Source organism: Pelodiscus sinensis, chromosome 2, assembly GCF_049634645.1.
Source record: "Pelodiscus sinensis isolate JC-2024 chromosome 2, ASM4963464v1, whole genome shotgun sequence".
Taxonomy (NCBI): domain Eukaryota; kingdom Metazoa; phylum Chordata; order Testudines; family Trionychidae; genus Pelodiscus; species Pelodiscus sinensis.
The window spans coordinates 219,345,747-219,373,686 of record NC_134712.1 but is presented as its reverse complement, the minus strand read 5'-3'; the positions used below and the strand labels follow the sequence as shown (position 1 = coordinate 219,373,686).

The 27,940-nt window shown below is 42.5% G+C and overlaps 1 protein-coding gene across 3 annotated transcripts in view; it reads right to left on the bottom strand.

The window, feature by feature from the left end:
* Positions 1-546: 546 nt before the first annotated feature.
* The window catches only part of LOC102456456 (macrophage mannose receptor 1-like), a 63,047-nt gene continuing 35,653 nt past the window's right edge, over positions 547-27,940 (bottom strand). Inside the window, exons 20-30 of one of the 3 annotated variants that reach the window (XM_075922474.1) lie at positions 24,861-25,003; positions 22,719-22,833; positions 20,089-20,237; positions 18,791-18,893; positions 17,475-17,707; positions 10,443-10,608; positions 9,295-9,447; positions 5,078-5,194; positions 3,505-3,672; positions 1,839-1,880; positions 550-1,403 (exon numbers count right to left, since the gene is read on the bottom strand). In XM_075922474.1, coding sequence (XP_075778589.1) covers positions 1,204-1,403; positions 1,839-1,880; positions 3,505-3,672; positions 5,078-5,194; positions 9,295-9,447; positions 10,443-10,608; positions 17,475-17,707; positions 18,791-18,893; positions 20,089-20,237; positions 22,719-22,833; positions 24,861-25,003 — 1,589 coding nt within the window. In that variant the 3' untranslated portion in view covers positions 550-1,203. Of the gene's footprint in view, positions 1,404-1,838; positions 1,881-3,504; positions 3,673-5,077; positions 5,195-9,294; positions 9,448-10,442; positions 10,609-10,733; positions 11,210-17,474; positions 17,708-18,790; positions 18,894-20,088; positions 20,238-22,718; positions 22,834-24,860; positions 25,004-27,940 lie in introns of those variants that run through there. The other 2 variants (XM_075922475.1, XM_075922476.1) reach the window with 2 other exon arrangements.

Here is a 27,940-nt window from a genome sequence, read left to right as displayed (position 1 = left end):
TTGTAGACTGCTCCTATTTGCGCAAAAATCCCCTCTTGTGCAAGAGCCATTCTTCCTGGAAAAAATAAGAGAGAATGGCTCTTGAGCAAGAGTGGGTTTTTGCGCAAAAAGTAGACATTTACACAGCTCCTTCTTACGCATAAACCTTTTGCGCAAAAATGGCTGCTAATTAATTATGGAAATGAAGCACAGTGATAGTCTACTCTGTGCTTCATTTGTATAAGCATTTGCGGAAAAAGGGTGCAGTATAGACGTAGCCATAGTCAATGGGGCTGCAGGACAACCTGATAAGTTTCATTATCTCCTTTTAAAAGATTGAACTACATGAAAATATTCCTATTTACAAGGCATAATAAAAAATGTGAAACCTTGACAAAATATCTTTTTTACAAAACTAAGGCAAAAGCTAAACCAGCTTACACTTTGTTTTCAGCCATTGATCTCCAGAGGAGGAATACACTTGAATTCAAATATGATTGAAATTTCACAAATGGAATAAACATCGGAATATATGACATGTGTTGAAGCTAAGCTGTCTGAGACCTTTAAAATGTTTTATTGTTTACATATTACAAAAAATGTAATGCAGAGCTAAAAGAAAAGCAAGCTTGGGCCTGATCCAGTGCCCTGAGATGCCAAACCAAAGAATCCTATTTACTTCTGAGGCTCAAGCACTACAAGAGATCGTTTTGAGTAGGTGTTGTGTGGTTATTTGAACTGAAGTTATACAACAAAAAAAGTCTCTCTTTATATGCTCAAGTTAAATATAGCATTGATACTGTGGAATGAGATTAGTAGGAATCCAATCAAATTAGACAAGTGCTTTTCTGAGGACTTTGAAGAGCCTGTAATGATTATTCTTATAATCTGCATGGTGAGTTTGGCTCTTTTTATGGAAGTTACAGTGGAGTTGCCAAGTAGAGAAAGTGGAATTGCTTGAATGTTTTCACATAGTTTGGTGTTATATTTGGTTTTTTATGTAACTCCCACTGAGCTAATCTTCTATAAATAGATCCAGAACCTTGCAAGACTATGGAAAGTACAGATGTAACACACAAATGCAAGTCTCTGCAAAATGCACTACAACTTTAACAGGAGAAAGCAGTCCAGATGTGTGATTTTTTTTTATCAAAATCATTTTTATTTCATTAATTAAAGCATAGCTTGCTCACTCTGCTCAATGCTTGCCACAAGATACTTTGACTAACTAGTTGCAGGAATGGCATCTCTTTTGCAATATAGAGTGCTGCCAAATCTCATATCGCTTGGTAGCTGGTTGTGTCTTCTTCTGTAGAAAAAATAGCCTGCAAGGCCAATTCCTACTAAAATGAGAAGGACCAGAATAGCTACCATGCCACTTAGGTGGTGTGCAGGTGCAGGAACAACTTCATCTGTTTTCAGTGCTGCAAATGAATATAAAGCAATTACTTGGGCTGCTAAGGATTATGATATTTATTAGGATCTAACAATGGAACTGATTTCTAAAAGTCTTAACTCCAACTGAAGTCAATGTAAGTTGTGGAGAATCAGAAGGCAGAATTTTATTGCTGTACATCATTACATTTTACAGTTAACTTTTGTAGTGTTACTCACAAAATATAGCATATAGAGATCCAATCAAAACACAATTAAATATATTAATTGAAAATGAAATTGAATTTTAGGGGAGAGTTCTGCTTTTAGTCAGGTTTGAGATATAATAATCACAATAATACATTTCAAATAAACGTCCATGGAGCTGGGCAACTAACAATAATTTTGTAATAAAATAAAATAAAATAAAATATTTATAGCCTGATTTGAGTCTCTCTAGTTTGCTTATGAGAAATCAGTCCTACCTTTATTGTCTGATGGCTTCTCAGATGGTTCAAGTTCAGCAACTTTCAAATAAAAAAAAAGATTTTCGGAGTTCTTACATCAGATTGTACATTCGCACACAGTAAATACATCATGTCTCAAGAATTACCATGTCGGGCACATTGCACTTTATTTTAAAGTGCACTAATAGAGGTGCAAAATATATGACACACCTATGATTTAATCCAACTGAACCACCCAACTAAATCAACTGAAACATTCCAGTTAAATATCAAATCCAGGAAAAATGGATTCTTTTTGCTTATTTCACATGAAAAAAAGTTGCCAGTTGACCGGGGGTGTCAAGACTTCGTGAAATTTTGAGAAGCTGAAGATTTCTCACAGGGAAGTATGGGGAAAACTGAAACTTCATATTTGCATTTCTAAGTTAGTATTTGTGCATTTTTCTTTTTCCTCCACTCCTGATGGAGAATAGTTTACTCAATAATCCTAGGACTAGAAGTCTCACTGCACCAAACAGGCAGATCTTACGTCTGTCTGGAACCAGGCAAAAGAAAAACAAACTGGGTCACAATTCCCCTCTTTCTTCCTATGAGTCCTACATAGGCTGACCATGTATCCCATTTTGTCTGGGACAGTCCCTTTTTTAAATTCTGCTCTGGTCATACTGATTTTTTTTGGCAAAATTGGACATTTGTCCAGTTTCTTAATCAGTTCATAAGATTAAATGGGACAAATGCCCACTTTTGTCAAAAAAGAAGGATGAGGAGGAATGAGGGATAGAGCAGCAATGCAAGTCCTACTCAAGGCCTAGGTAGTAAAAGGGTAGAAACATGCCATCCCCATATGAGGTGAGGGGACAGAGCTTGAATGAGACACTAAGGCCAGTTCTACAGTGGAGGGGAGGGCACAGGAAGCTTGCAGGGGCAGTGATGTCAACCCTGTGAGGGGAGGAGCTTGGGCCAGCCTTGTGCAGCAGGCAAGCAGTTTGGGCAAGTTCTGCTTTGGGGGATGGGGAGTCTTTTGGGAAATATGAACACCATTGGCCTAGACACATCTTCCTATCTACTCAGCTCACAGTTGCAGCTCCCTTTCCCTACATCTTAGGACCCTTCCACTGCTGCTGTTTCTCAGCAGTGTCTCCTTCCCCTCTTTCAGCAGCACCTCTGCCATTTGGTGTCCTCTCTAGGATGGCCAACTCTCACAAAATCTATTCTGGGAGCTCTTTTTCCCAACATAACCAATGCCATTTCTTTAACATGGTATTTTAAAATCTCCAGGATTGCTTTCAATAGTCACTGGGAGACTCCAGACCAATCCTGTAAGATTTGCAACCCTTGTCTTCTCGCCTTGCCTCCCCATCTCCAATTAACTTCCTCTCGGGGTCTTCTTCTCACATGCCAACTGCCAAACCTATTTTGACTGCTCCTCCCTAACCCTACCAGCAGAGCAGATGCAAAGTAATTGATTTGCTTAGCTCCTGCTTTTCCAAGGCACTACGGACAAGGCTGATAGGGGCCTGTGCCCCCTGAGTTCTACTCCATCTTTATTAGCAATTGCCCTTAACTGACATTTCAGTGGATTTAAAATTAGAATATTTACCATAAACATAGACACATACAGAATACACAATGCAATAAATATTAGTTACTGCTGATAACCCACTGTACTGAACATATCACTTACTCTTTGGTATTTTACAAATAAATCCTTTGTCAGCAGGGCAGTAATAGCTCTTCCAGCCTCCATTTGAGGCATCCATGACAACACAGTGTTCGTGATAACCAGCCGTAGGCTCTCCTTTATCCCAGTTTACAAAATCTACTGCATTGTTGTCTACCCATGTCCATTTTCCTAAAGTTAAAATGAAAAATACAGAATAATGTATGAGAGGGTAAAGATCACTCATGTCTAGAGAAATGGTTTCTATCATACTTGTCGCTGTTGTATCTGATCACTCAATTCATTAATTAAATCAACACATTATCATTTTACAGATCTCAGTTTTCTCTCTTCCTGTATGCAGATACAATTGAGAATGTGTTATGTCTTTAAATTTTCACCTGGCAAGTGTTAGCTGCCTCAGTAAATGGCATCACAAGGCCCACAAAGCCTTGAAGAGGAAGACCAGGAGTTTCACTTGAACCAGAATATGCAACTGGGATCCTGCACAGCAGGTGGAGCATTAAAATGTGTTCCCTGTGGTCATTCCAATGAAGGGATCTAGAGCAGCTTCTATGCTTTCGGCTCTGTATCAGAGCTACTTCTAGACATCAATTTTGCCAGTTTGGGCTCAGTTAGTTAATTCTGCCTGATTGTATCAGGATGATTTAAAATTACACCTGTTGTTCTCTCCTCTTCTCTTACTCAAGCCCAGTTAGCAGGAATAGTTGCTATTTTTTGTGTCTCCAGGAGAAAGGGTATCCCAGGGCTGAGACTATCTGGAAAATGAATACCAAATTGTTTTTATTAAAGGAAAATGTCAAGTTTTCAGCACAAAAATTAAAATCAAAATAATTTCACTCCTGTGTGGAGGTGGGTCTTTTGGACAGGGACTCCTCCCTCATGCTTTCCCTGCTTCTCTACTCAATGGGCCCCCTCCCTGAGTACAAGGACTTGGAATGTCTAGTACTAGCAACTGTGATGAAAACATCCAATGGACTGAAAAAAAGTAAATCAGTAAGTAGACATGCTCCTGTCTATTTTCTGCACTATCCAAGACCAACCAGCCAGCAAGGAGCAAAATGCTCACTTTTCACATGGCAGTGGAATTAATGGTGTAGCAATGGCTGCTGCTATATGTGGTCCCCAAAGCTTCCAGAGGTACCTGCTAATATGGAGATCCTCTTTATACCCTCCCTGCATCCAGTGGTAGGGTTGTAACTTCAGAGGCACAGAACAGAATTAAAATCCTAACCAATAAATACAGAATTATATTTCTTGAAAAGACTTCAGCAGTCTTTTCAGAACTTCCTCTTGCTGAATAAATGCTTACCATAGTAAGGTTTCTGTTGAGAACAACTGAGGAGCTGCAAAGTTTTTCAATGTAAAGGGAATGAAGGAAAAGTGTGAAATGAAATAAATTGATCGATTATTATAGGTGAATAATTTCTTTTTATGAGATCAAGAGAGAGAGCAGTCATGTTTTCTGAAGAATTTCTCCTTTTTATGTACTATGATTGAAAAATATTTTACATCATATTTCTATGATCAGTTTGAGTATTTATTTATAAATAATTACTGCAAGTTGCATAATTACCCTCCACATTTTTATACATTCCTATCCAAAACTGTCTGGAGTCTGCTGCAAACAAATCCAAGTGGTGCATGAGAAAATTCATTTCAGCTGTATTTTCTATGGAAACTAAAGAGGCTCCTGCAAAACATAAATTATTAAATTTAAAAAACAGCAAATGACCTGGTAGCACTTTATAGACTATCAAAATATGTAGATGGTATCATGAGCTTTCAAAGGCACAGCCCACTTCTTCAGATGACTGGAGTTTTGACTTTAGGACGTGCAGACCTAAAATGAATAGGGGAGAAGAGTGATGGGGGAGGGAAAAAAGGATGAGGGCTGGAAACAAGGAGCTGAGGGTATGGAAATATCAAAGGGAAAAACAGGAAGGCAGAACTAGGAATCAGTAAGCATCTGAACATTGGATAGTTAAAATGAAACAGATAAGAATCAGAGTCAATAGATAAGAACTCAGGAATCTACACAAAGAGCTGTTTGTACCTTCACTGAATGTTTGATTGATAGTGTCCCAACCATCCCTCATCAGGATTGAGGCCATTCGCATGAGAATTGAACTTGTGGATGAATTGTAATTCCAACACCTCTCTGTGTATTTGACTAGTAGAATTGGTTTGTGACAAGCCAAACACCTTAATAAATAAGCATCATTTAAGCATGGCAGAAGATGGGAAAGCTACAGAAGGAGGTGGCTAGATTGAGGAGCATTTAAATCCACGAGCAATTCCTGGACAGTGTTCCTGTGGAGACAGCTGAGGTAGCTGTCCCGGTACACACGACTGCTGACACACCATTGGTGGAGGAGGAGATGGCTCAGGGTGGACACTGGCAGCTGGTTACTTCTGGCAGCAGGCAGTGCTCCACCCTTGTTCCGAACCCTTTTACCATAGTACTAGGAAACCGTTATGCTCTTCTTGATACAGGAGATAAGGAATCACCTCCTACAACAGAGGAGGAGAAGCCTCGTAACCCCAAGGCTGGGAGGTCTGCTGCCACTACTGCGAATAGGAAATGTAGGGTAGTGTTGGTTGGAGACTCTCTTCTGAGGGTGTCGGAGGTGCCCATCTTTCACAATGACATAATCTCAGGACACAGACTATCCAATAAGTTCTTGGACTGCATTGAAGACAACTTTTTATTTCAGGAGGTTGAAAAAGCTACTGGGGGGAAGCTGTTCTAGACTTGATTTTAACAAGTAGGGAGGAACTAGTTGAGTATTTGAAAGTGGAAGGCAGCTTGCGTGAAAGTGATCATGAAACCATAGAGTTCACAATTATAAGGAAAGGTAGAAGGGAGAACAGCAAAATAGAGACAATGGATTTCAGCAAGGTGGATTTTGATAAGCTCAGAGAGCTGGTAGGTAAGGTCCCATGGGAATCAAGAGTGAGGGGAAAAACAACTGAGGAGAGTTGGCAGTTTTCAAAGGGACATTATTAAAAGCCCAAAATCAAGTTATTCCGCTGCATAGGAAAGATAGAAAATATGGCAAAAGACCACCTTGGATCAATCAGGAGATCTTGCATGATCAAAAAATAAAAAAGGAGTCATCTAAAAAATGGAAAGTAGGACAAATTACAAAGGATGAATATAGGCAAACAATACAGGAATGCAGGGGCAAGATTAGAAAGGCAAAGGCACAAAATGAGCTCAAACTAGCTACAGGCATAAAGGGAAAAAAGAAGACATTCTATAAATATATGAGAAGCAAGAGGAAGACCAAGGACAGGATAGGCCCATTGCTCAGTGAGGAGGGAGAAACAAGAACAAAAAATTTGGAAATGGCAGAGACGCTTAATGACTTCTTTGTTTTGGTCTTCAATGAGAAGTCTGATGAAGGAATGCCTAACATAGTGAATGCTAGTGGGAAGGGACTAGATTTAGAAGATAAAATAAAACAAGAACAAGTTAAAAATCACCTAGAAAAGTTAGATGTCTGCACGTCACCAGAGCCTGATGAAATGCATCCTAGAACCAATAAGCACCAAGGATCCCAGAAGATGATGAGGCTAGCAGCTATGAAAGCAAAGCTTGCTTCTTCTCTTTTTCTTATTTTTCAGTGAGCCAGCATCATGGTGCCAGCTTTTCCCAAAAAAACAATTTTTTGAGGACTGCATAAGGAAGTGTAACCTACACACCTCCTGGGTATGGTTCACTGTCCTATGTAGTGGCATGGGGGCTACGTTTATACTGCTCCCTTCTTCTGCAAAAGTTTATGCAAATGAAATGCGGAGTAGCATATTGCCACACTTCATTTGCATAATTAATTAGGGCCCGTTTTTGCAGAAGAGACTTTTGCGCAAAAAGAAGCTGTGTAGACAGCTCGTTTTTGCACAAAAAATGCCTCTTGTGCAAAAATGGCCCCTAATGAATTATGCAAATGAAATGTGGCAATATGCTAATCTGCACTTCATTTGCATAAACTTTTGCAGAAGAAGGGTGCAGGATAGACTTAGACCACTTACAGAGAGAGAGGGAGATAGAAAACTGTTAAACTAAGGGTGTGTTAGACTACAGGGTTTTGTCGACAAAAGTGGACTTTTGTCAACAAAACTATACCTGCGTCTACACTGTCACTGAGTTCTGTTGACATAACATGGACAGAACTCAGAAGTTTTGTCGATGGCTGTAAACCTTATTCTACGAGGAATAAAGCCTTTTGTCGACAGAATTCTGTCGACAGAAGGAGTTATTGCATCTACACTGTCCTTTGCGTCTACACTGTCATGTCAAAAAAACGGCTTGCTTTGTCAACAGAACTGGATGTTGTCTAGACGCTCTTTGTTGAAAGAAGCTTTATCGACAGTATCTGTTGACAAAAGCCTGTAGTCTAGACATACCCTAAGACTATCAACTCATTTCACAGAGACCATATAAAACTGTGGGTTTTGGCTAACTGCCAAGTCACCTTTTCTTGAAGTACTCAGTTCACTAGGGCTTTAACAGAACAAAATAGCAAAAGTCTCTCTCATTTTTGCACATACCAGGAATTCCTTTTACAGTGTTTAAATCACAATGGCTAAGTCTACATTGGCCCCTTCTCCGGAAGAGGCATGTTAATTTCCAACTTCAGAATAGGGAAGTCCGCGGGGGATTTAAATATCCCCCGCGGGATTTAAATAAACATGGCCGCTGCTTTTTTTCCAGCTTGGGGAAAAGCCGGAAAAAAGCGTCTAGACTGGCGCGATCCTCCGGAATAGAGCCCTTTTCCGGAGGATCTCTTATTCCTACTTTGAAGTAGGAATAAGAGATCCTCCGGAAAAGGGTTTTATTCCGGAGGATCGCGCCAGTCTAGACGCTTTTTTCCGGCTTTTCCCCAAGCCGGAAAAAAAGCAGCCGCCATGTTTATTTAAATCCCGCGGGGGATATTTAAATCCCCCGTGGACTTCCCTATTCTGAAGTTGGAAATTAACATGCCTCTTCCGGAGACGGGGCCAATGTAGACGTAGCCAATAAGTAAAAGGTAACCAAAAGGTCCATAATACATCTTCTCTTCCCCAGATACTTGGGAAAGAGTTCTTACAGACCTGCATCTTGAACTCTTAGCTTCCTTCCTGAGGAAAGGCAGCTAATTATTTTCCAACCATTGGGTTAATTGGCAGGATAAAAATGCCACTGGACCAGAAAACAGCCTCAACCTCTTTTGATCCTGATTCCTCCCTATTAAGGTTCAGGGTAGAGGGTTTTATTTCCAGGAACCAGAGTGCCATCATCCCAGCTGTGTTGCTTGTTCAAAAACTGAATGTCCAGCACATCGTGTCTCACCACCAAACAGTAATCACATAGAAACCACTTGATTCACTTTCAACCTATGTCAGGTTCAGACCAATGGCCTTGGGGCCTTAGTCTGACTCATCACTCTAAGTTTTTGGTAAGTGTCCCCCACTGGAGCAAATTAGGGAGATAACTGGTCAAGGACTGAATAATTAACCATTTAAGAAGGTGACTCTGCTCATCAACGGAGGGAAGATAAAGGAGAGATGGCAAGAGGATTAAGGGGATTTCAGAGGGAAAATATTGCTTTGTTTCATTCTATCTTTTTTTGTAAAGTTTCCCAGGTTTTTGAAAGGAGACACAGGGCTCCCTTTAATTCCAACTTCCCCATCCAACCTCTTTCCTACCCTATGATCTAGTTGCTTGGGGGCAGATAGTGGTGGTTGTTTCCCAAAATAAATGGTGAGCCTGCACGAAGCTGTTATAGTCTAATAAAAGAGGACACTCACCTAATCGAAAACATTCCATCGAAGACTGGGGCCAACTTTCCAAAGATGAGGACTCAATGTAGTAACAGTGACCATGGAAGGGAATCCAAGATCTACGTATGTCAGATATAGGACATTTTCCAGGGAACTGTGGAGGATCAGTAGGGGCTAATACTGATAAGAAACCATATATGAAATGAATAAGGGCTTCTCGGATATATTACTGAAGACACACCAATACTGTACCATAAGCAGCCACTACTAATTTGACTGTGATACCATGAAAAAGAACCTCAAACGTTCATGGTTCACAATAAACTCATTTCTCTGGGCCAGATCATCTGCTCTGCTACATTGTCTTTAACTGAGACCTGCTTTTCTCTACCCAGCTAGATAAATGCAAAGCAGCCTATGCTGACTTAATTATATCAGTGTTTACACTACAGCTTTGTACCACAGATGTGCGTGCCCTACTACAGTAACATAGCTCCAATGCCAAAAGAGGAGTGGGCTTATGTTAGTGTAGCTGCAGGAGGATCAGTTTATCTTAGAAGGGTCACAGTATTGCCTCCTTTACTTCTCCATTGACTTCAGAGTTTGACGGCTGGATAGTGGTGACAGTTGGTTCAGTTCCCAGCTCTGAAAGCAATGTGCCACCACCAGCAGCACAGATGCAAGGATGGCAATACCATGCTATGTCACCCTTACTTCTGCACCATTGCCTTCAGAGCTGGGCTGATAGCTGGGGGCTCAGCTCTTCAGGTAGCAGCACAAAAGTGATGGTGGCAATCTCATACCATGCCATCCTTACACTGCAGTGCTGCGGGCAGTAGCTCTGCTTTCAAACCCAGTCTTCCAGCCAGCTGCCATCACTCTCCCTTGCAAACCCCTTCCTCCCCACAACTATTTTTGGGGTCAGGTCAAATTACAAATTACAAATTTCAGATTTAAATAGCTGTTATCATGACTATGCAATTGGCCATAATGGATGGTGAACTTGGTACAGGCTCCAGTTGCATACTTCCAGTTCCTAAAGAGGTGTATGGTTGGGTGGTCCATTTGTAATTCTGGTCTCTGTAACTCTGAGGTTCTACTGTAGTCATAATCAAGACCTGAATGCACTTGAACTTGAAGCTCGCTAATTAAAATAGCTAAACTCAGTTACTTACCATCAGACCTTTTGCAGACAGAAAAATATTTTTCATCACAAGACCCTGTTTTCCAGGTCCCATCAACATCTAAATAAACACAGGCTAAGTTCTGTTTTGGCTCATCACTGGCCCACTTAGAGTACTTGACTCTCCATTTATCAGTCCACACGTAAAAGCCATTAGTCTAAAAACAAAAAGTGATTAAGATAATTTTGCATTAAAAAAACCTATCCATCTTTTTAAAAGACCATTAAAGTCACAAAGTCAACAACTCAATTGTTAGAGATAAATTTGTCTATACAATCTATTCAGCTCCCTTTTGTGTATACATTATGATTTTTTTAAATTACATGATCACATATATTTTTCCACAGCATGCTTGCCTCAGTCCAAGAAATGGATGGTGCTCACTGAATGAACACTTATTCAGTATTAGATTTTATCCCTGTTGTTCAATATACATCCCACAACTCAAATCCTGCTTTAAAAACGGAATCATGCATTTTCTAATGGGTTTTTTATGGTGTTCATCAGGATAGTACCTGGGTGCTTCCCAAAGATTAATTCCCATTTGACAGAAGAGGAACTGATGAACAAAGACATTAATATAAAAATTGTTCACTAATTTTGAGTGCCACTTGCGAGACACATATTACCTCATTTGTCAGGTAACTTAGCAGTATAGAGCACTTTGTATGTTTAGATCACAGATGTCATTGACTTCAACTGCAGTTGTGAGTAATCAGCACTTCTGCCAAAGAGGCCTCAAATATCCCAAGTTGAGCCTACAGAAAACAGGCACACACAATAAGGTCATTTCTACACTGGGGTGCTATGGAAAGTTCAGGCAAATCATCCAAAGGTGTGATGTTAACATGCATAAATTAATGCATTAAACTCCCACATGAATGAAAAAAAGCATTACATTACATTAACTAAGGTCACTTTATTCCTGAGTGAGAGCATCTACAGGGGTTTTTAGTTCACTTTAACTTGTGCACATTGATTTCACACCTTCAGTTGATTTGGCTTAACTTTCCTTAGTGTCCCTGGGTGGACATGGCCTTAGTGATCACCTGTGAAAATGTTAATTTAGTGACTTGCCACTATCACACAGGAACTCTGGGGCAGAGTCAAAATCCAATCTCCAAAGATGTATACTATTGCCTAAACCATGACTCCTTCCTTGGAACCATACACTTATGCAACAGGTGCCTCAGGTTCTACAGACAACAACCCCCTTCGCACAGTCCTGAGTCAGTCAGTGAGCACTCTTCAGCTTGCCCACTAAATGAAACAAAGACACTGTGAGAAAAAATAGTGTGTGATCACGATTGAAGACAATAACCATAATACACTGGTACAAACATCTAAACTAAGGTTGCACAAGTAATATTATTAACATTCATTTAACATAGTTTTTTAAATGCATTTTCCTGGTTTTCTGTTTGTTTAAAGCAAATTGAAAAAACACAGATTCCACTATGCAGAATCCCACCGACTCCTATGTGTCTTATAAGTAGGGCTAGAATCTTTAGCACCATAGCACAGATCTTTGTCACTTAAACTAACTGTGGCAGTTAGGGGTACGTCTAGATTACAGACTTTTGTCGACAGATACTGTCGACAAAGTATCTAGAGTACAGCCAGTTCTGGTGACAAAGCAAGCCGCTTTTTCGACAGAGAGTCTAGATGCTCTCTTTTCAAAAAGCAGAGTGTGGATGCAATAGTGGGTTTTTTTACATAACTCTGTCGACAAAAGGCGTTATTTCTCGTAGAATGAGGTTTACCACTGTCGACAAAACTGCCGTGTTCTGTCAACTTACTGTATACTTTTGTCAACAAAACTCTGTAGTTTAGACACACCTAGGAGTTTAGTTATCCTCTCCTAAGCCAGCCATCTCAGGGAGAAGAGAAACACACCTGTCAGTCAGTTTTGCCAGTGTTTGCTGATAGCAGAAGAACACTGAGGCTCAAGACTCTTGGGTAGTGGTCATAGACCCACTGTCTCTAACCTCTTGAAGACTGACCTCTTCTGCACTGGGTCCCCCTAAGACTGCCCTTCACTCAGCCTGTCTGCCTCCCCACTCTGACCTCTTCCTCCATTTCCTCACCTTCCTGAATTTCTGGTCCTAGTTTCTTCCTCCCCCCCTTATCTCAGTCTCCCCACCCCCTGTCTTTCTTGGCTACTTGTCCCATCCCTATCGCCTTGCATTTTGTCTCTGTGTGCTCTGGTTGCCCTCACCCGGGACACCACAGCACTCCGCAATATGGAGCCAGAGCTGCCCCTGAGCACTCTGGTACTTCTCTTGGACACACTGCTATGAGCCTGGCTGTACTTTCTGCAGGCTGTCATCCAGGAGGTCCATCGGGGGGCTGTCAGTATCCAGAAGACCCTGTGGGAGACCTTCCACCCTGAGGAGCACTAAGAGCCTCCCTGTTCTGCCCCACTGGGGGCTTGTGCCTCATTCATCCCTCACGTCCTTCCACTTACCCCTCCCTAACCCTCCTTCCTGATGTCTAATAAAAGACATGTATTTTCATGAACACAAACTCTCTTTCTTTAACAAAACTGGTGGGGAGGGAATGAAACTCTGGTGAGACTGGGGAAAGGAGGTGGGAGAGGGTAGGGGGAAACCTGGGAGGAGGGAGCTGGAAGGGGGAAGCAAGGGGAAGAAGGGAGAGGGGAAGCTCAGGGCTCAGGGTTTGGGGTCTTGCTGGACCTTCTCCTAGGTTCGCATGTGGCCTTTGGTGGCCAGGCTGGCAGCTATCCTGCCATAGATGGCAATGTTCCTATGTCTAGTGCAGAGATCGTGGACGTTGGGGGCATCCTCCCCAAACCTGAATAAGGTCCATGATTGCCACCCTGGACCAGGAAGGCACCCACCTTTTCTGGGCCGTGGCAGGCTCCTGGGAGCTGGCAGACTGCTCCTGGGGAGCGGTGGAGGGCTGGCTGCCAGTGGCTTGCTGGCTCATGTTTTGGGGCCACTGCGTCGGGGCAGTGACTACTGGCTCTGGGCTGTCAGGCTTGGAGCTGGCACAGGCACTGTGGCCAGAGTCAACCCCTTTAAGGGCTCCGGAGAGGGGGAAGGGAGATAAGCATTCTTGATTGAGGCTGGAGTGGCCACCAGGGCACCCTGGGAAGGCTAGAGGCCCCCTATTTCGATATAGGTGTCTACATAGCACTTATTTCAAAGTTATTAATTTTGAAATAGCAGTTTGGCTGTGTAGACGCTAGTAAAGTTATTTCAAAATAACGGCTGTTATTGTCAAATTTGAAGCCCCTGCTTAGGGGCGGACTGGCAATCAAAATAGGCCCAGAAAATGGGTTGAGAATGGCCGACTTTTTCAGTTTTTCATGCACACTACCTTTGTTCGGTTTGCACTGTTATTTATTGTCAGTTATGGAAAACCACACACCCAAAACGACAGATGATAACAGAACTCATCCAACCACTGCGTACTCTTTATTCCCCAGTCAAGACTCAAGAGACTCCATCACTGATTCCACCACTGCACAAAGCAGGCCTACGCATTGCTGTCATGCACCATCGTGCAGTGCGCATTGCACATCCGTTCTGTTGATTTCAACCATAATGTGACGTCATTCACTTTGGTGCCAAAGAAACCAAGACTGAGCCAGTGCAGCGGCCCATGCCTGACCACACACACTTACACCCACGGCTTTGACTACCTCGGATTTATTCGGAAACATTTTGAATTTTGGTATTATAGATTTTTTGATATTAGAACAGTGGTATCCAACCTTTTTACAACCAAGATCACTTTTAAAATGTCAGAACAAGCCAAGATCTACTGCCCCATCCTTCCCCCAAAACCCCACTCCTCCCTTGAAGCCCCGCCCTTTCTATTCTCCTCCTCTGCATCACTTGCTATCTCTGCCCCTTATACACTCTACACTGCCGTTTTTTTTCCGATTCTTCTGTAGGAAGAGGTTTTTCCAACATTTGGCCTCTCTAGACGGGACCAAATGTCAGAAAAATCCCTTCTTTCAGAAGTCCTCTTATTCCTCATGGAACGAGGAATACAGGGCTTGCAGAAAGAGCATGTTTGCTCTTCCACTAAAAAAAAGTGGAAGAACAAATGCATCCATAGACGTGGAAGAGTTTTTCCGGGATATCTCTGGAATCTTGGAAAAACTCCTGCAGTCTAGCTATACCCTCACTGGCTTGAGACAAGATATGTGGGTTCTGGAGTAGGAATGAGGGATTTGGGTGTGGGAAGGGTTGAGAGATGCAAGCTGTGGGAGGAAATTTGGATGCAGGAGGAAGTGGAGAAGGGGACGCTGGCTCAGGGAGGGCAGTGTTGGGGTCAGATGGAGGGTTGTGGTACTAAGTAAGCCACAGGGTTGTGGATGGAAGGGTGCAGGAATTTGGGTTGGAGTATGTCAGGGGATCAGGGCAGGGGGATCCCGTGTATGATAGGCTCAGATTTAGGGTTGGGGTGGTGGTGAAAGAGTGTTATGATGCTGTGGCCAGATGGGGGCTTGGCCCCTATTGGGGGTTTGTTGGACAGGCTTCATTTTTAAATAAGATACTGTCAAAGAGGAGGGCTGTGTCTAGACTGGCAAGTTTTTCCGCAAAATCATCTGCTTTTGCGGAAAAACTTGCCAGATGTCTACACTGGCCACTTGAATTTCCGGAAAAGCACTGATGATCTCATGTAAGATCTCATGCTGCTCCCGTTTGGGCAAAAGTCTTTTTCCGAAAACCTTTTGCGCAAAAGGGCCAGTGTAGAGAGGACAGTACTGTTTTCCGCAAAAAAGCCCTGATCGTGAAAATGGCGATCAGGGCTTTTTTGCGGAAAACCGCATCTAGATTGGCCACGGACTCTTTTCTGCAAAAAGTGCTTTTGCGGAAAAGCATCCTGCCAATCTAGACGCGCTTTTCCGAAAATGCTTTTAATGGAAAACTTTTAACGGAAAATCATGCCAGTGTAGACGTAGCCAAAAAGTTTCTGTGTTGTCTTTATTTATGAGGACAGGGAACCTGTTTTGAATCAGGGGTCACTGACTCACAGAAAAGTCAGTTGGGGCCACAGAACTGAGATGCAAAAAAAAAACCTACTCGAAACCCGCCCCCACTAAGCCTCACTAATGTGGCCCCAACTGCACTAGTGGTAGCAGGGGATATAGTACTAGGGAAAGGTGCTAGAGATTGCTGAGGCGGGGACAGGGTGCCGGGTGGGGGGGGGGGCATGGAGCAGGGTTCTGCAGCAGGGGACAGGGTGCCAGTGGGGGCAGGGAGTCCTCAGCACCTGCCTCCTCCTGGGACTCTTCTCCCCTCCCCCTCCTCCTCCTCCTTCACCTCCCCCTGCAGAGGGGAAAAGCCCAGGCATGAGCCTTTTCTCTGTGGACGACTCCGCCCTCCCTCCTCTCCGCAGAGGAGAGAAAGCCCTGGCACGCACCTCCTCTGGGGACTCCCCGCCAGTTCTCTGCACACCACAGACCTGGGGGAGGGGAGCAGCCACTGCACTTCTAGAACCCCTGGAAGTGATGCACAGCTGCCGGATGTCCACCAACCCCTCAGGAAGCAGCCACTACCTCCATTGTCGCTGAAGGTAGGTAGTGGGGCTTCTTGGGGGTGGGAGGAAATTGGAGGAGGGCCCCCGAATGACTTGCATTCAACTAGTCGATCACGACTGATGGGTTGGTGACCATGGTATTAGAAGCTTTATGGTGGATATTAGGACGTCTCTAGACTACAGGGTTTTGTCGACAAAAGTGGACTTTTGTTGACAAAACTATACTCGCGTCTACACTACCGCCGAGTTCTGTCAACATAACGTCGACAGAACTTGGCAGTTTTGTCGATGGTGGTAAACCTCATTCTACGAGGAATAATGCCTTTTGTCAACAGAGTTCTGTCGACAGAAGGCATTATTGCATCTACACTGTCCTTTGTGTCTACACTCTCATGTCGACAAAGCGGCTTGCTTTGTCGACAGAACTGGATGTAGTCTAGACGCTCTTTGTCGACAGAAGCTTTGTCGACAGTATCTGTCAACAAAGCCTCTGTTGACACAAGTATGTAGTCTAGACGTACCCTTACGGTCCATTCGGATGATGGCCAACGGGAAATTCTCAGTATCCCGCCGACCCAGTCTGCTCATGCCCTTGCTTCAAAGTAGGGAGGGACTAACACTTCTCAACACAATGGTTGTAAGAGCTGAGTAAGAGCATGGATAAACTGAGAAGTGGTAGCACTGCCGCTCTAGCCACTGCAACAAACCACTGCAGTGACAGAGCATCTGCAGTATCTTCAGGCCAGAGTGTTCCCAAGCCCAAGTTCTATACTTCCGCAGGAACCTGTTGGACAGAAGTCTGCCAAGAAGGAAGCATGAAGTGGCTCGTGCCAGTTGTAACCCACATGCTGCCAACAGTCTGGGGGCCAATGCAATTCAATGTGGGTGGCATGGACTGGGAATGGTCTGATGCCCAGGCAGGTTAGGGATAAGCTGATTTAATGCAACCTTTTGTCATTCTCCTTGGATTTTAAATTTGCTCCAATTCAATGGAAACTCCACTCTGCCTGCCCTTCCTCAATATCAATCAGCACCAATCAAGCAGGCCTTGAGGCTTTTGGGATCTTCAACCACTTTGCTAACTCATTGTTTTAGAAAAGAAGCCCCCATCTTTTCTTCCACTCCTAGGATTTCCCCTTTATACTTCTCTCCCATGTGCTTCAATGCCCTCTCCCATTGTTTTTATGGATTCTACACTACTATGGGTGTCCTTCCATTGCTGCGTTTCCATGGGTACATAATTCCGTCCACATCAAATCTCCTCTTCACACAGCCTTTTCTGTCTCTCCCCCATGCCCATTCCCGTAACTCCCACTGCTCACACATAAGCTGCTTTTCAAGCTCACTGACAGGACCAGTGGAAGTTCTGTCACAGTCACTGCTCAAGTAGGAAGAAAAGGAAACAGAGCCCATAGTAATAGCTGTAGACAGCATTTGAGTAAGGAATGTGGAAAGTCTGATTTGACATACAGCAGCACCATAGTCACACTTATTTGATGTCCTTACCAAATTGCTGTTAAGACCTATCCAAACAGGCTGCCCGAGTTTTGACACTTGTAGCCACAGGAATGACTGGCTGAAGAGATCTAAAATGCTGGCAAGTTCTGAGTATTCAGCCTTGCAGTTTTTTTCTGCTTCTTCCCAGTTCATTCTGGAACTGATGAGTGAATAGCTACTGTTACGATACGGGATAAAGCCAGAGACTGGAACAATTGGTTGGGAATTATATAATTTAGGGTCTGTAGCAAAAACAAACACACAAACACAAAAAAGACAGTTTTGTAGTACATGAAGGAACTTACTGTTTCAATGAACAATTGTCTGCAGAACCCACCATTTAGGAGTGGTAATACTACCAGAAATTAAGACGAAGCACATCACAGCCAGGACTACAGTGACAAAAACCATGACTCGGAATTCTTTAATACTGAGACATGGTCCTTGTTGCTCTCAGCCAGATTCTCCCATGAATTATATTTATTTGACTCCCTGTGCACTAAATTGTGATTAGCCTTAATGCAGCTATATGGATTCAAGGCGAAGCACAATCTTCCCACCCACTAGTCCTCCCCTTGGGAGATAATGTCATGTCAGTATAAATGCACCCCACTCACAACAAATGGGAAGAGACAAAGTGGGTTTTATAATCCAGGCAAGGTTTCAAAACCTGTGGCCACAACAGTCAGGTAGGACAGTTCAACCTTGACCCTCAATCTGCCCCGTCTCACACTTCAACCCCTCCGCATCCATCCAAAAATCACTGTCCACTCTCACGCAGAGCATCGGCCAATCCCTATGGTCTCTCCAAGCAGCCATCCCTATGGTCTCTGAGTGCTAACTCTTTTAAAAAGTTATCCTGCTCATCCACCTCCCAATCCAACACTTTCAAAATCATCTCACCCAATCGAATCGTCGAATCCAAACTTTTCCATTCAAACAACTTTAATTCTATATTCATGGTTCTCCTGGGTTGTATCTCAGGGCGTCTTACAAAGAACCATGTCACCACAAGAGGGGTCCCAGGCAATACCAGGCTGCAGGAGAAAAAATTCCGGTCTTGGTGCCTTTCCAGTATTGTGACTACATAAGAGCTGGATGCTGCAGAGCACATGCTGGCTTTTCTATAGGCCAGGCTGCGATATGTATTAGAGTATGTATTGTTTTGGTAAACTATTCACCAGTGCATGTGAGCCTGTGAAATTCATTTCTTGTAGAGATCATGTGTTTCATGTGGAAAATCAGAATTTACCACAAGACAAACTAAAAATCACAGTAAATCTTTTAACACAATTCACTTAAAAGGCTGGTGACAGAGAACTCACCAGCGTTTCTCTGGCATACGTAGCTTTTGTTAGTTTGGCAGTCGGCATCTTTCCATTTCCCTGCTTCCTCAATGGGAGACTTTTTCATAAAAATGCAGTCAGCCTAAGGGGAAAATGAGACATAAAGGAGTAAGAACAAACAAACAGCAAACAAGAAACAATCTTCTTCCTTCTGGATTTGCAGACCCAGATAGCTCGGGTGGTTCAAGCACACACACATATCTCTGTCACTACCTATCTCTGCTCTCCTCCATCTTATCAAATCGTCTATTGAATCACTGATATTGAGTTGCTGTGGTGACATTTCCAAATCACATCCTCTCCCATGTGGCAGCTCTTTAAACCCAACTTCTCTATTAGTCAAGGTGCTCTTGTGACAGCTCGTCCCCTTCACCTCAGCTCGCTTCTCAGTTATATGGTTTTATTGTTAAAATGAGACATACTTAGCCAAGACAGTACAACGAGAGCAGGACAAATGGAAGTACAGCCATTATTCCACACTAGCCATTTCATTTATTATGGAACCACACCCAATTATGTTTTGCTATTCAAGTAAATTGACATCATTCTGGGGAAAATTTCAAAGTCACGGCAGAAGCTTATTCTGCAGAAATATTCAATGGCGTGTGGGAGGGAAGAAGATGAAAACAAGGGACATATATTCCTCCTCTTTGGGGAATGTATTCATATAATTATATTAATCTTCATAGACTAAGCACTCATGCTTATTTGCAACTCATATTTATAAGTATCCTCTTAATGTTATTATTAATTCTAATAATCCCTTCTAAGGCTCCAAAGTTACAGTTATTGTCAGATTATCTTGTAACCTTCACTCATGTGAGTTTTCTGACTCATCCCAGTAAAGTCAATGGGTTTATTCCCTTCACTAAAGTTTGCAGAATATGGACCTTATTCTACCCACTTTATTGGATTCATATTGTATCAGGGAGAAAATAAAAAGTTAAAATTGAAGTTTAAATAAACCCTTAGACTGACATACACTATCTATATACACTTTATTTCTAGTAAATCTCTAACCAAATATAGTTCTGGTATGTTGCAAATAAATATTTGAAAATGAAGCTCCAAAAACATGCTTCTATTGTAAGCTGATATAACTACCTCTTTTTCCTTCTAAAAGAGCTGAAACTCTGCCACCTAACTACTCTACTCTTAACAGCAGCCAGTACACAGAAATAAGGCTAAATGGGAAATAAATTGTGCATGTTGCATGCTGTTTGATTGGCTTGATCAAATGTATAATGATTTAATGATTATTTGTATTCCACATTTACCTCAATGTCATAATCTGGAAAATCTCTGGCCCAGTTTGTATAGGAGACACGTTTTCCATCTGTCCATAGGAATGTGTACTCAGAATTTATATTATTCAGTCCAATCCAGGCATCAGCTGAGATATCATTAAAGTAGGTGATGAGGAATGCTGAAGGAAAACAAACATTTTTACAAGTGGAGCATGGAGACACCAGTATATCTAGAGTTGAAATAATAGTTTTAAAATAAAAGCAAAATAATTTAAACAAATGTACTGTAAAATCTTGAGTATAATATGCACTGATGTATAATGCACATCCTGACTTTGAACTCTTATCACAATGGAAAAATCTAGACTCTTATATCTAATGCGTACCTACGAAATGAACCTGTAAGTAGCCCCTGGGCCGGGGAACTCCACCCCTTCTCCGCACAGAAACTTTCCTGCTGCAGCGCGGCGTGGGGGCCAGGCTCCCAGACAAGGCGAGGAGCCGGCGGCGGCGCCAGGCTAGAGCACCCTGGCTTGCTGCCTGCCCGGTGCTCCTTCAGGCTATGCCCGGGGACCCCACAGCAGGCGCGAGCTTGGCACAGCATGGGGGAAACTGTCCGGGGGTAGGGGTGGGAGGCTGGTTTTAAACTCCGCTGCCAGCTCCCTGGGCTGCGCACGCCTTTCCTGGATGAGACTGCAGGTGGGAGCAGAGCATCCCTCCCCCCAGCTCTCCTGCAGCCCGGTGACAGCTCCAGGCAGTGGGCGAGGCTGGGCTTGGTGCTGCCAACGCCGCTGGCTCCTCGCCCTGTCCAGGAGCCTGGCGCTGCTGGGTAGTGGGAGGTAGGGAGGGATGCACTGCTCCCACCTGCAGGCTCGCCCAGGAAAAGCGCGCGCAGCACAGGGAGCTGGCGGCAGAGTTTACAACCTGCTCCCTGCCCCTCCCGCACAGCTGCCCTGGCGTCTCACTGAGCTCGCGACTGCCGCGGGGGCCCCAGGATGCAGCCTGAAGGAGCACCGGGCAGGTAGCAAGCCAGGGCGGTGCTGCCTGGTGGCGCTGCCGGCTCCCTGCCTTGTCTGGGAGCCTGGTGGGACAGCGGCCCCCGCGCCGCGCTGCAGCGGGAAAGTTTCTGTGAAGAGGAGAGGAGGAGTTCCCCAGTGCAGGGCTACTTACAGGTTCGTCGGCTTCTGAATAAACTGCTAAAATAACATTTTAAAAAATAACTGCTATGTATAATGCGCACCCTGACTTTGACCCCCAAAAAATCAGAAAAGAAGTGCGCATTATACTCGAGATTTTGCGAAATCATGTTAGAATAATGTCTGTGGTGACATGCATTGGATATTGAAATAAATCAAATAATTTTAAAACCTGAAAGTTGTTAGTACATAGAAGAGCCTCCGAAGAGATTGATAGGAGGCATGATATCTATCAGTGTATAGGACAAAGCAAATACATCTAATGACATTTTGTGTATTAGTGTATTATAGTGTTTCTCAACCTTTTTTTTTATAAAGTACCTATTTTTTTTAAAAAAAAGTTGTAAGTACCCCCACTTCTTACTGTTTTCAGACACACACACTTTTTTCAACCATTGCAACACATTTGTTTAAATCACTTAATTGTAGCCAGGCAGGCAATGAAATTTTTGGGTGTAAATAGTACAAAAACAATAAAGCACTGTCAAACTTAAAACAAAAATTCAGTTTTCTCCAAATTTCAATTGTGTTGACGTACTTCACAGACATCTCTTGAGTACCCCAAAGGATACTTGTTCCACTGATTGAGAAACACTAGTGTATTACAACACAGCATGCAGAGATTTGCTCTTTTGGAGACTCTTTTTTTTCCCTCTTTCATAGGTAATAAGAGAGGACAGGTGACTGTGTCTTCTAAAACATTCCCCCACAACCCAATTCCATCTTAAATTATGCAGGAGCTAAGTATGTGCATCATTGAGATCTGGGCTTCAGTGGAAGCCTGAGCCAAGCTCATCACTGTCAGCTATGGTGTGCAGAGCACTAGCCCAGTCTGACTATTCAAAGATGGGTTTGCATTGTGCTTGCAGAGAGAAGGTGCAAATAATTATTAATGGAGGGAGCATGGAAGAAAATCAGAAGTGCCAACCTTGCTAAGTGAGCTTGGGAAAGGCTAACAAAAACTGGCACGAGACAAAGCAAATAAAACAGGATGGGAAGCCCTATGTGGGAGACCAACAATTTCACAGTTGAGGTGGTTTACATGGCGGTTAAATCACTGTTTGGGGTATCTAGTTAGCAATGTCCCTAAGCCTGATTCCACAGTGTTTACTCAATTTGAATGGTACTTCATATGTGCATGATCTCACTTGAGTTTTTTTAATCCAAAGCCACATAATCTATTATAGGACAAATTTTGTGTCAAACTTTGCATTGTAGTACTTGCAACACCAGCATATCTGCTACTAATTCCTCCAAGGCTGAGGCTTTAGATAGGGCTTGGGTAAACCACACAATTGTCATCAAAATTACATTTTTCTCATCCAATTTAAGAATCCATTAATTATTACTTTTAAGCAAAATTAGCAGGCTCCATTATATAAACTGAGGCTTTACATCTTTAATTTGTGTATTGTAGGGATTAGCTGATGTCTCATTTAGTATCCAGAAGTCTATACATTGTACCTTGCTCTTCTTCATTTAGTATGGAAGCCAGGTTTCCCTTCAGTTGTATACAAGCCGTGCGTGCAGCATGCCACGTCAACATCTCTTTTTCACTGGAGCCAAACTTTTTGAAACACTGAAAAGAAAAGTATTCTGAAGGCTGTAATTTGCTAAACAAAAAACATTTGAAATTGACAAGATTAATTTTTGGCTTTGTACAGGTGAGCCTAGAATATTAAATGATCTAATGGTCCCTTCTGGATTTAAATCTATGAATCTTATATATAAATATATATATATATATATATATATACACACACACACACACACACACACACTGAAAAACTTACATAATTGCTTCTTTTTCTTATCATCCAGTGAGAAACATAAGTGGTTAATGGTTATAAGAACAGAATATAGCAGTAAGATAACAATGTACGCATATATTTATGTTTATCAATTAAAGGACTAAGACTAAGAAATACTCTCTCTGGTCTCTTAAAAAATGCTGAAGGGATTATACTTATTAACAAAGAAATAACAAAAGAATTTGATCCTTGCTATAAATAACCATCCTCATCCAGCCTGAAAATTCAAGTGAAAAGAAGGAGAAAGGGGGAGAGGTAAAAACACAATGACAGAAACTGATTTCCTAGTTTTTCAACTCCAGTATGGAAGACTCTAAACTGAACATTTGAAGTAAAGCAGTGGTTTGGAAACTGAAGGCCAGGCCAGTGCTTCCCACAGCTCACATTGGCCGGAATTATCGAACCACATCAACTAGGAGCTGCAGGGCTCTGTGCCTGCAGATACTTAGGAAACAAACCATCTTGCAGCTCACTAGCAGCTAACCCTTATGTAATGCATGTAGCTCATGGGACAGAGATTCTCCAGCCCTGAAGTAAAGGCTGATTTTTCGCTCGACGTTTCTTCCGTCAGCCTTTTTCCATGAATGGAAAAGTGTAACTATTTATACCATGAGAGCATTTTTCTGACAGGGAATGTGAATGCTACACTGACTGACTCATTGAGAATGGTGAATTTTGTTAACAGTGTCTCAGAGCAGTGGATTTCAAAGTACAGGTTGCAACCCAGTACTATGTTGTGAAATGCCAGGAGCTGAGACACTTTCCTGTAGGCTGACAAGGTGACTAGTGGAGGTTGTTTCCTCACTGTCCTGGCACCACAGTCCGCACTGCACCCCAGAAGTGGCCAGCAGTCATTCCAGTTTCTAGGCAAGAGGCCCCAGGGCTTCATGTACTGCTCTCTGAGCATTGGCTCCACATTTCCATTAGCTGGGAAACAGCCAATGGGAGTAGGGGGATACAGTGCATGCATGTGATAGCAGTGTGTAGAGCGGCTTGCATACTGCTGCTTAGGACTCAGACCTGTTCTTGGCTGCTTTCAGGACACAGGTAGTTTGAGGTGCCAGTACAGATGGGAAGACAGCCTTAATATCCCTGCTGCTCTGCTGACTGCAAGTTGCTGGAGGTAAGCACATGCCCAAACTGGCACCCCAATTTCTTGCCTGAGACTTCTTTTGCACCCAAACCCATCATTTCCCGCCCCACCCTGGATCCCACTCTCTAGTCAAAATATATAATTATGTTGGGTCACAGGGATAAACACTTTTCTTCAACTGCATCATGAGAAAAAAAGTTTGAAAACCCCCGTCGTAGAGAACAAAGCGGGGGGGGGGGGGGGATTATTATAAAGTACCACTACATTTGTTATACAATGGAGAGACAAAAAGTAGTTGCATAAATATCTGCCTTTTGTGCACCAATGGGCAATTCCAAATCAATATAAATCCATCCAGGAAGGCCTGCATTTATATTATCTATTTCTGAATAAATCCTTTTAGGACGGAGAGAGAGCTAAGTACAGATTTATTTTCCCCCATATTTTACCAACAGAATACATTTGGTTAGCTATCCAATATTTTTTAAATTAATCATTTGAAAACCAATGGCAGAATCTAAGCCTAAGCCATTTAAAACCTACAGTAACTCACAAATTGATTTCTTAGCTGATTTAAATGTAGATATAATATCACCAGTTTGGCCTGATCAGTCATTCAGAACACAACTGCAATAATAAAAGACAAACATATATTTTTGTTCAATTCCTTTTCCAATTAACAGAAGACGTTTGCTACTGTACCTTGTTATTGAACAAAAGCCAGTTTGGAGGGCAGCCTCCTAGAGGTGCAGCTGATGTGGGAGCAACTGTTGCATGAGTAGTACCATGGAGCCTTTCACAGATAAAGTGCTTGGGCACTCCACAGTTCAGATCATTCCACAGACCTGAAACATGTTAAATGTAGGGAAAAAAAGCAGTACTGAATCACCTGAAGACTCCAATAGAAATCTACCCCTTCTTCTGGTGATTACAATATAGATGGTACAGTTACTTTGGTTTCCCTCCCAAGCAACAGTGCCCAGACACCATAGAGGAAGAACAGGAGCTATGAATTTCAAAGAATAAAATAGCTCAATCAATTGGTTGTATATAACATTACTGTGCCATTAAAAAACAAGTCAATCCTTGTAAAGTCCTAAACTATGAGATATTCATACTGTAGTAAGCTGAGGGTTGTTAACATAAAATTAGCAGGCCTGAATTAAGGCCTGTAACACAAACATCAGGCCTGAAATCTAATGAGCAAGAGTTTGGCTCACTGAAACTGCAGGCAGGAAAAAGGGTGGGCTATAGAGAAATAGTATAAGCCAGGTCAAGCATCAAGTACTTGGTATAGGTACCCAGCACAGGCTGGAAACACATTCCAAAGGGGTTATAGCAGAATGCCTAGCTAAGAAACATCTTTGTATCAACCACCTTCCCACAAATAAAGTACGTACCAACATAGGTTCATGACCAGGTCAAAGTTGACACATAATAGATAGTAAGTTGACAGTAGGAAGAATAGTAAGTAAGCCTCCCTTCTGCAAGGTAAGGGGTGATAACCAGGTAACAGAGGGTGGCAACCTGATACGTCAGTGATGTGTGGTTTATTTTTACCTGTGTATAAAAGTGCATCTCAAAGGGTGAACACCAACTGACTGTGGTGGGGCACTGGATGTCACTCAATGTGTATTAGCACATTGCTACAGCTTACATAAGGTGTAGTGGTACAGCGGCGAGTCTGTTTGCTGACAACTATTAGTGTATGTGGTTTGACAATAAGCCTGCTTGGGTGATTTCGATCCTGTGACGCCTGTTGCATTTTTATGTTTATTTTCTATGTAACATGTATGTGTTTGCTTCCCCGCACTCACTCATCTTTGAATCTGTGTTTTTTCTATTTAATAAATTTTTTATGCTTCCCCCAATTAAGTCTTTTTTGGGCAAAGAGTAGGGAATGTTTGTATCACACAGAACTGATAACAGGGGCAAGTGTAGCTATTTTTTACATCTTTGGGGGTGATGAACCAAAAGAGAAAATTCCAGGTGTCTGGTAGTTAAGAACTCAGGAAAGATGGATTTGGGAAGACTCGGGCCCAGAAGATCTATTGAGGTCACCCTGCAAGGAATAATTAGACTGGTGGAAGCCAGGGTGAGACTCTCATGCTTGAGGGCTAGCTACTTGCCTTATAGGATTCTGGAAGTGTGCAAGCATAAGCCCACCTACAGCTAAATGACATTCCCCCAGCCCATGGGGCGGATCCACTTAGTCCAAGAACTCAAAAGAGTACTCGGGACAAATAAAAAGAAAACAGGGGCAGATGTGCTGGTCAAAGGGTCAAAACAGGGAAGCCAGATGGGGACACTGTGGCCAAAGCTCCAGATAAAGAGAAGCAGTCTCTCATAACTGCCTTTCTCCTAAAGTGTTTATCTCTGCAGAGCCACACAACTATTGTCCTATGTGTGGGACAGAGATCTTGGAACCTTTTGAAGCAGTATCAATTAGTGCTTCTACTGCCTATGAAATTGCTGTATGTAAACAAGCTCCTCTGGGGAATAGCTATTTATCAGAGAGTTGCTTTGTACACAAGAACAGTGCAGATCCAAAAGAAGCTGAGGAAAAAAAAGAAGATTGGAATTGGGTTAAGTGAGCAAACAATACTTTCACATGATTGAAAAATGAAGAAAAAGCTTATAAAGTTTGATACAAGTTAAAAATACCTCTTGAGGTGATTTAATATATGAAATCAACAGTAGCTGCAAATAAAGATGGAGGTGCAGTAGCACAGATATAATTATCTACTGTTGCCCCACAGTAGGTTAAGTAGCCTTGCAGTTTGTTTTCATGTGTTATTTCTGTGTCTATCATTCTAAGTTTCTTATATGATCACCCTGCCATAGTATGTGAACACCTCACAATTTTTATTGTATTTATCTTCACAAGACGGAATTGCTATTTTTCTCCTCTCTATTTTACACATATGGGATGGATGCACAGTGAGACTAATCAATTATCCCCATTTTATGTATTATCAAACTAAAAGATTTACCTGGTGTTGCTCAAATAAGTTTTGTTTTTCTTCATTTAAGTCATTGTTCTGGGTGGGATTGGGAATGAAGTGTTCAATATACAGGCTGCCCCAGGGAGAGGGGCACAGAGCTCTCTTACCATAGCAACTTGTGGCCAGGTGAGAAGTGCATGAGTATGGCTACTACAGCTGCAGAGGCACAGCTGGGGAGGGGTACATGTCCCCAGCTGGGGTACAGACAGATATACAGACAAACAGATACACAAACTCTCTGAAATATACAGTAGATAACTGTTCCTTTCTCTATCTCTGCCCTACGATGGCCCAACTGATTCATAGCTGTCCCAGTCCCCCTCTCTCTGGCCTCTTGCTGCTCCCATGTGGTCATTCTGCCTCTCCTGCCAGATTCCTCCCTTTCCATTTTATGATAAAATCAAATTTCATGCATATCCCATTGTCCTGGCACAATCAAATCCTAACCTTGCTTTAAGTTATGATAAGAAGAAGCTGAATACCAAATTCCATGGTCCTGGCTCTTACTATTTAGGAGTTCTTGAAGAAATGGTCTCATAGATGGACAGACAGATGTATCTAGACTACATCCCTCTTTTGACAGAGGGATGTAAATTAGACACTTCAAAACTGCAAATGTAGCGGGGATTTAAATATCATATCATATATATATATTTATACTTACTTTATATTTTAGATATTCAAGTCTATCTGTTTCGGTCTCTCTGGCTGTGTCTAGACTACATCCCTCTTTTGACAGAGGGATGTAAATCAGACACTTCGAAACTGCAAATGAAG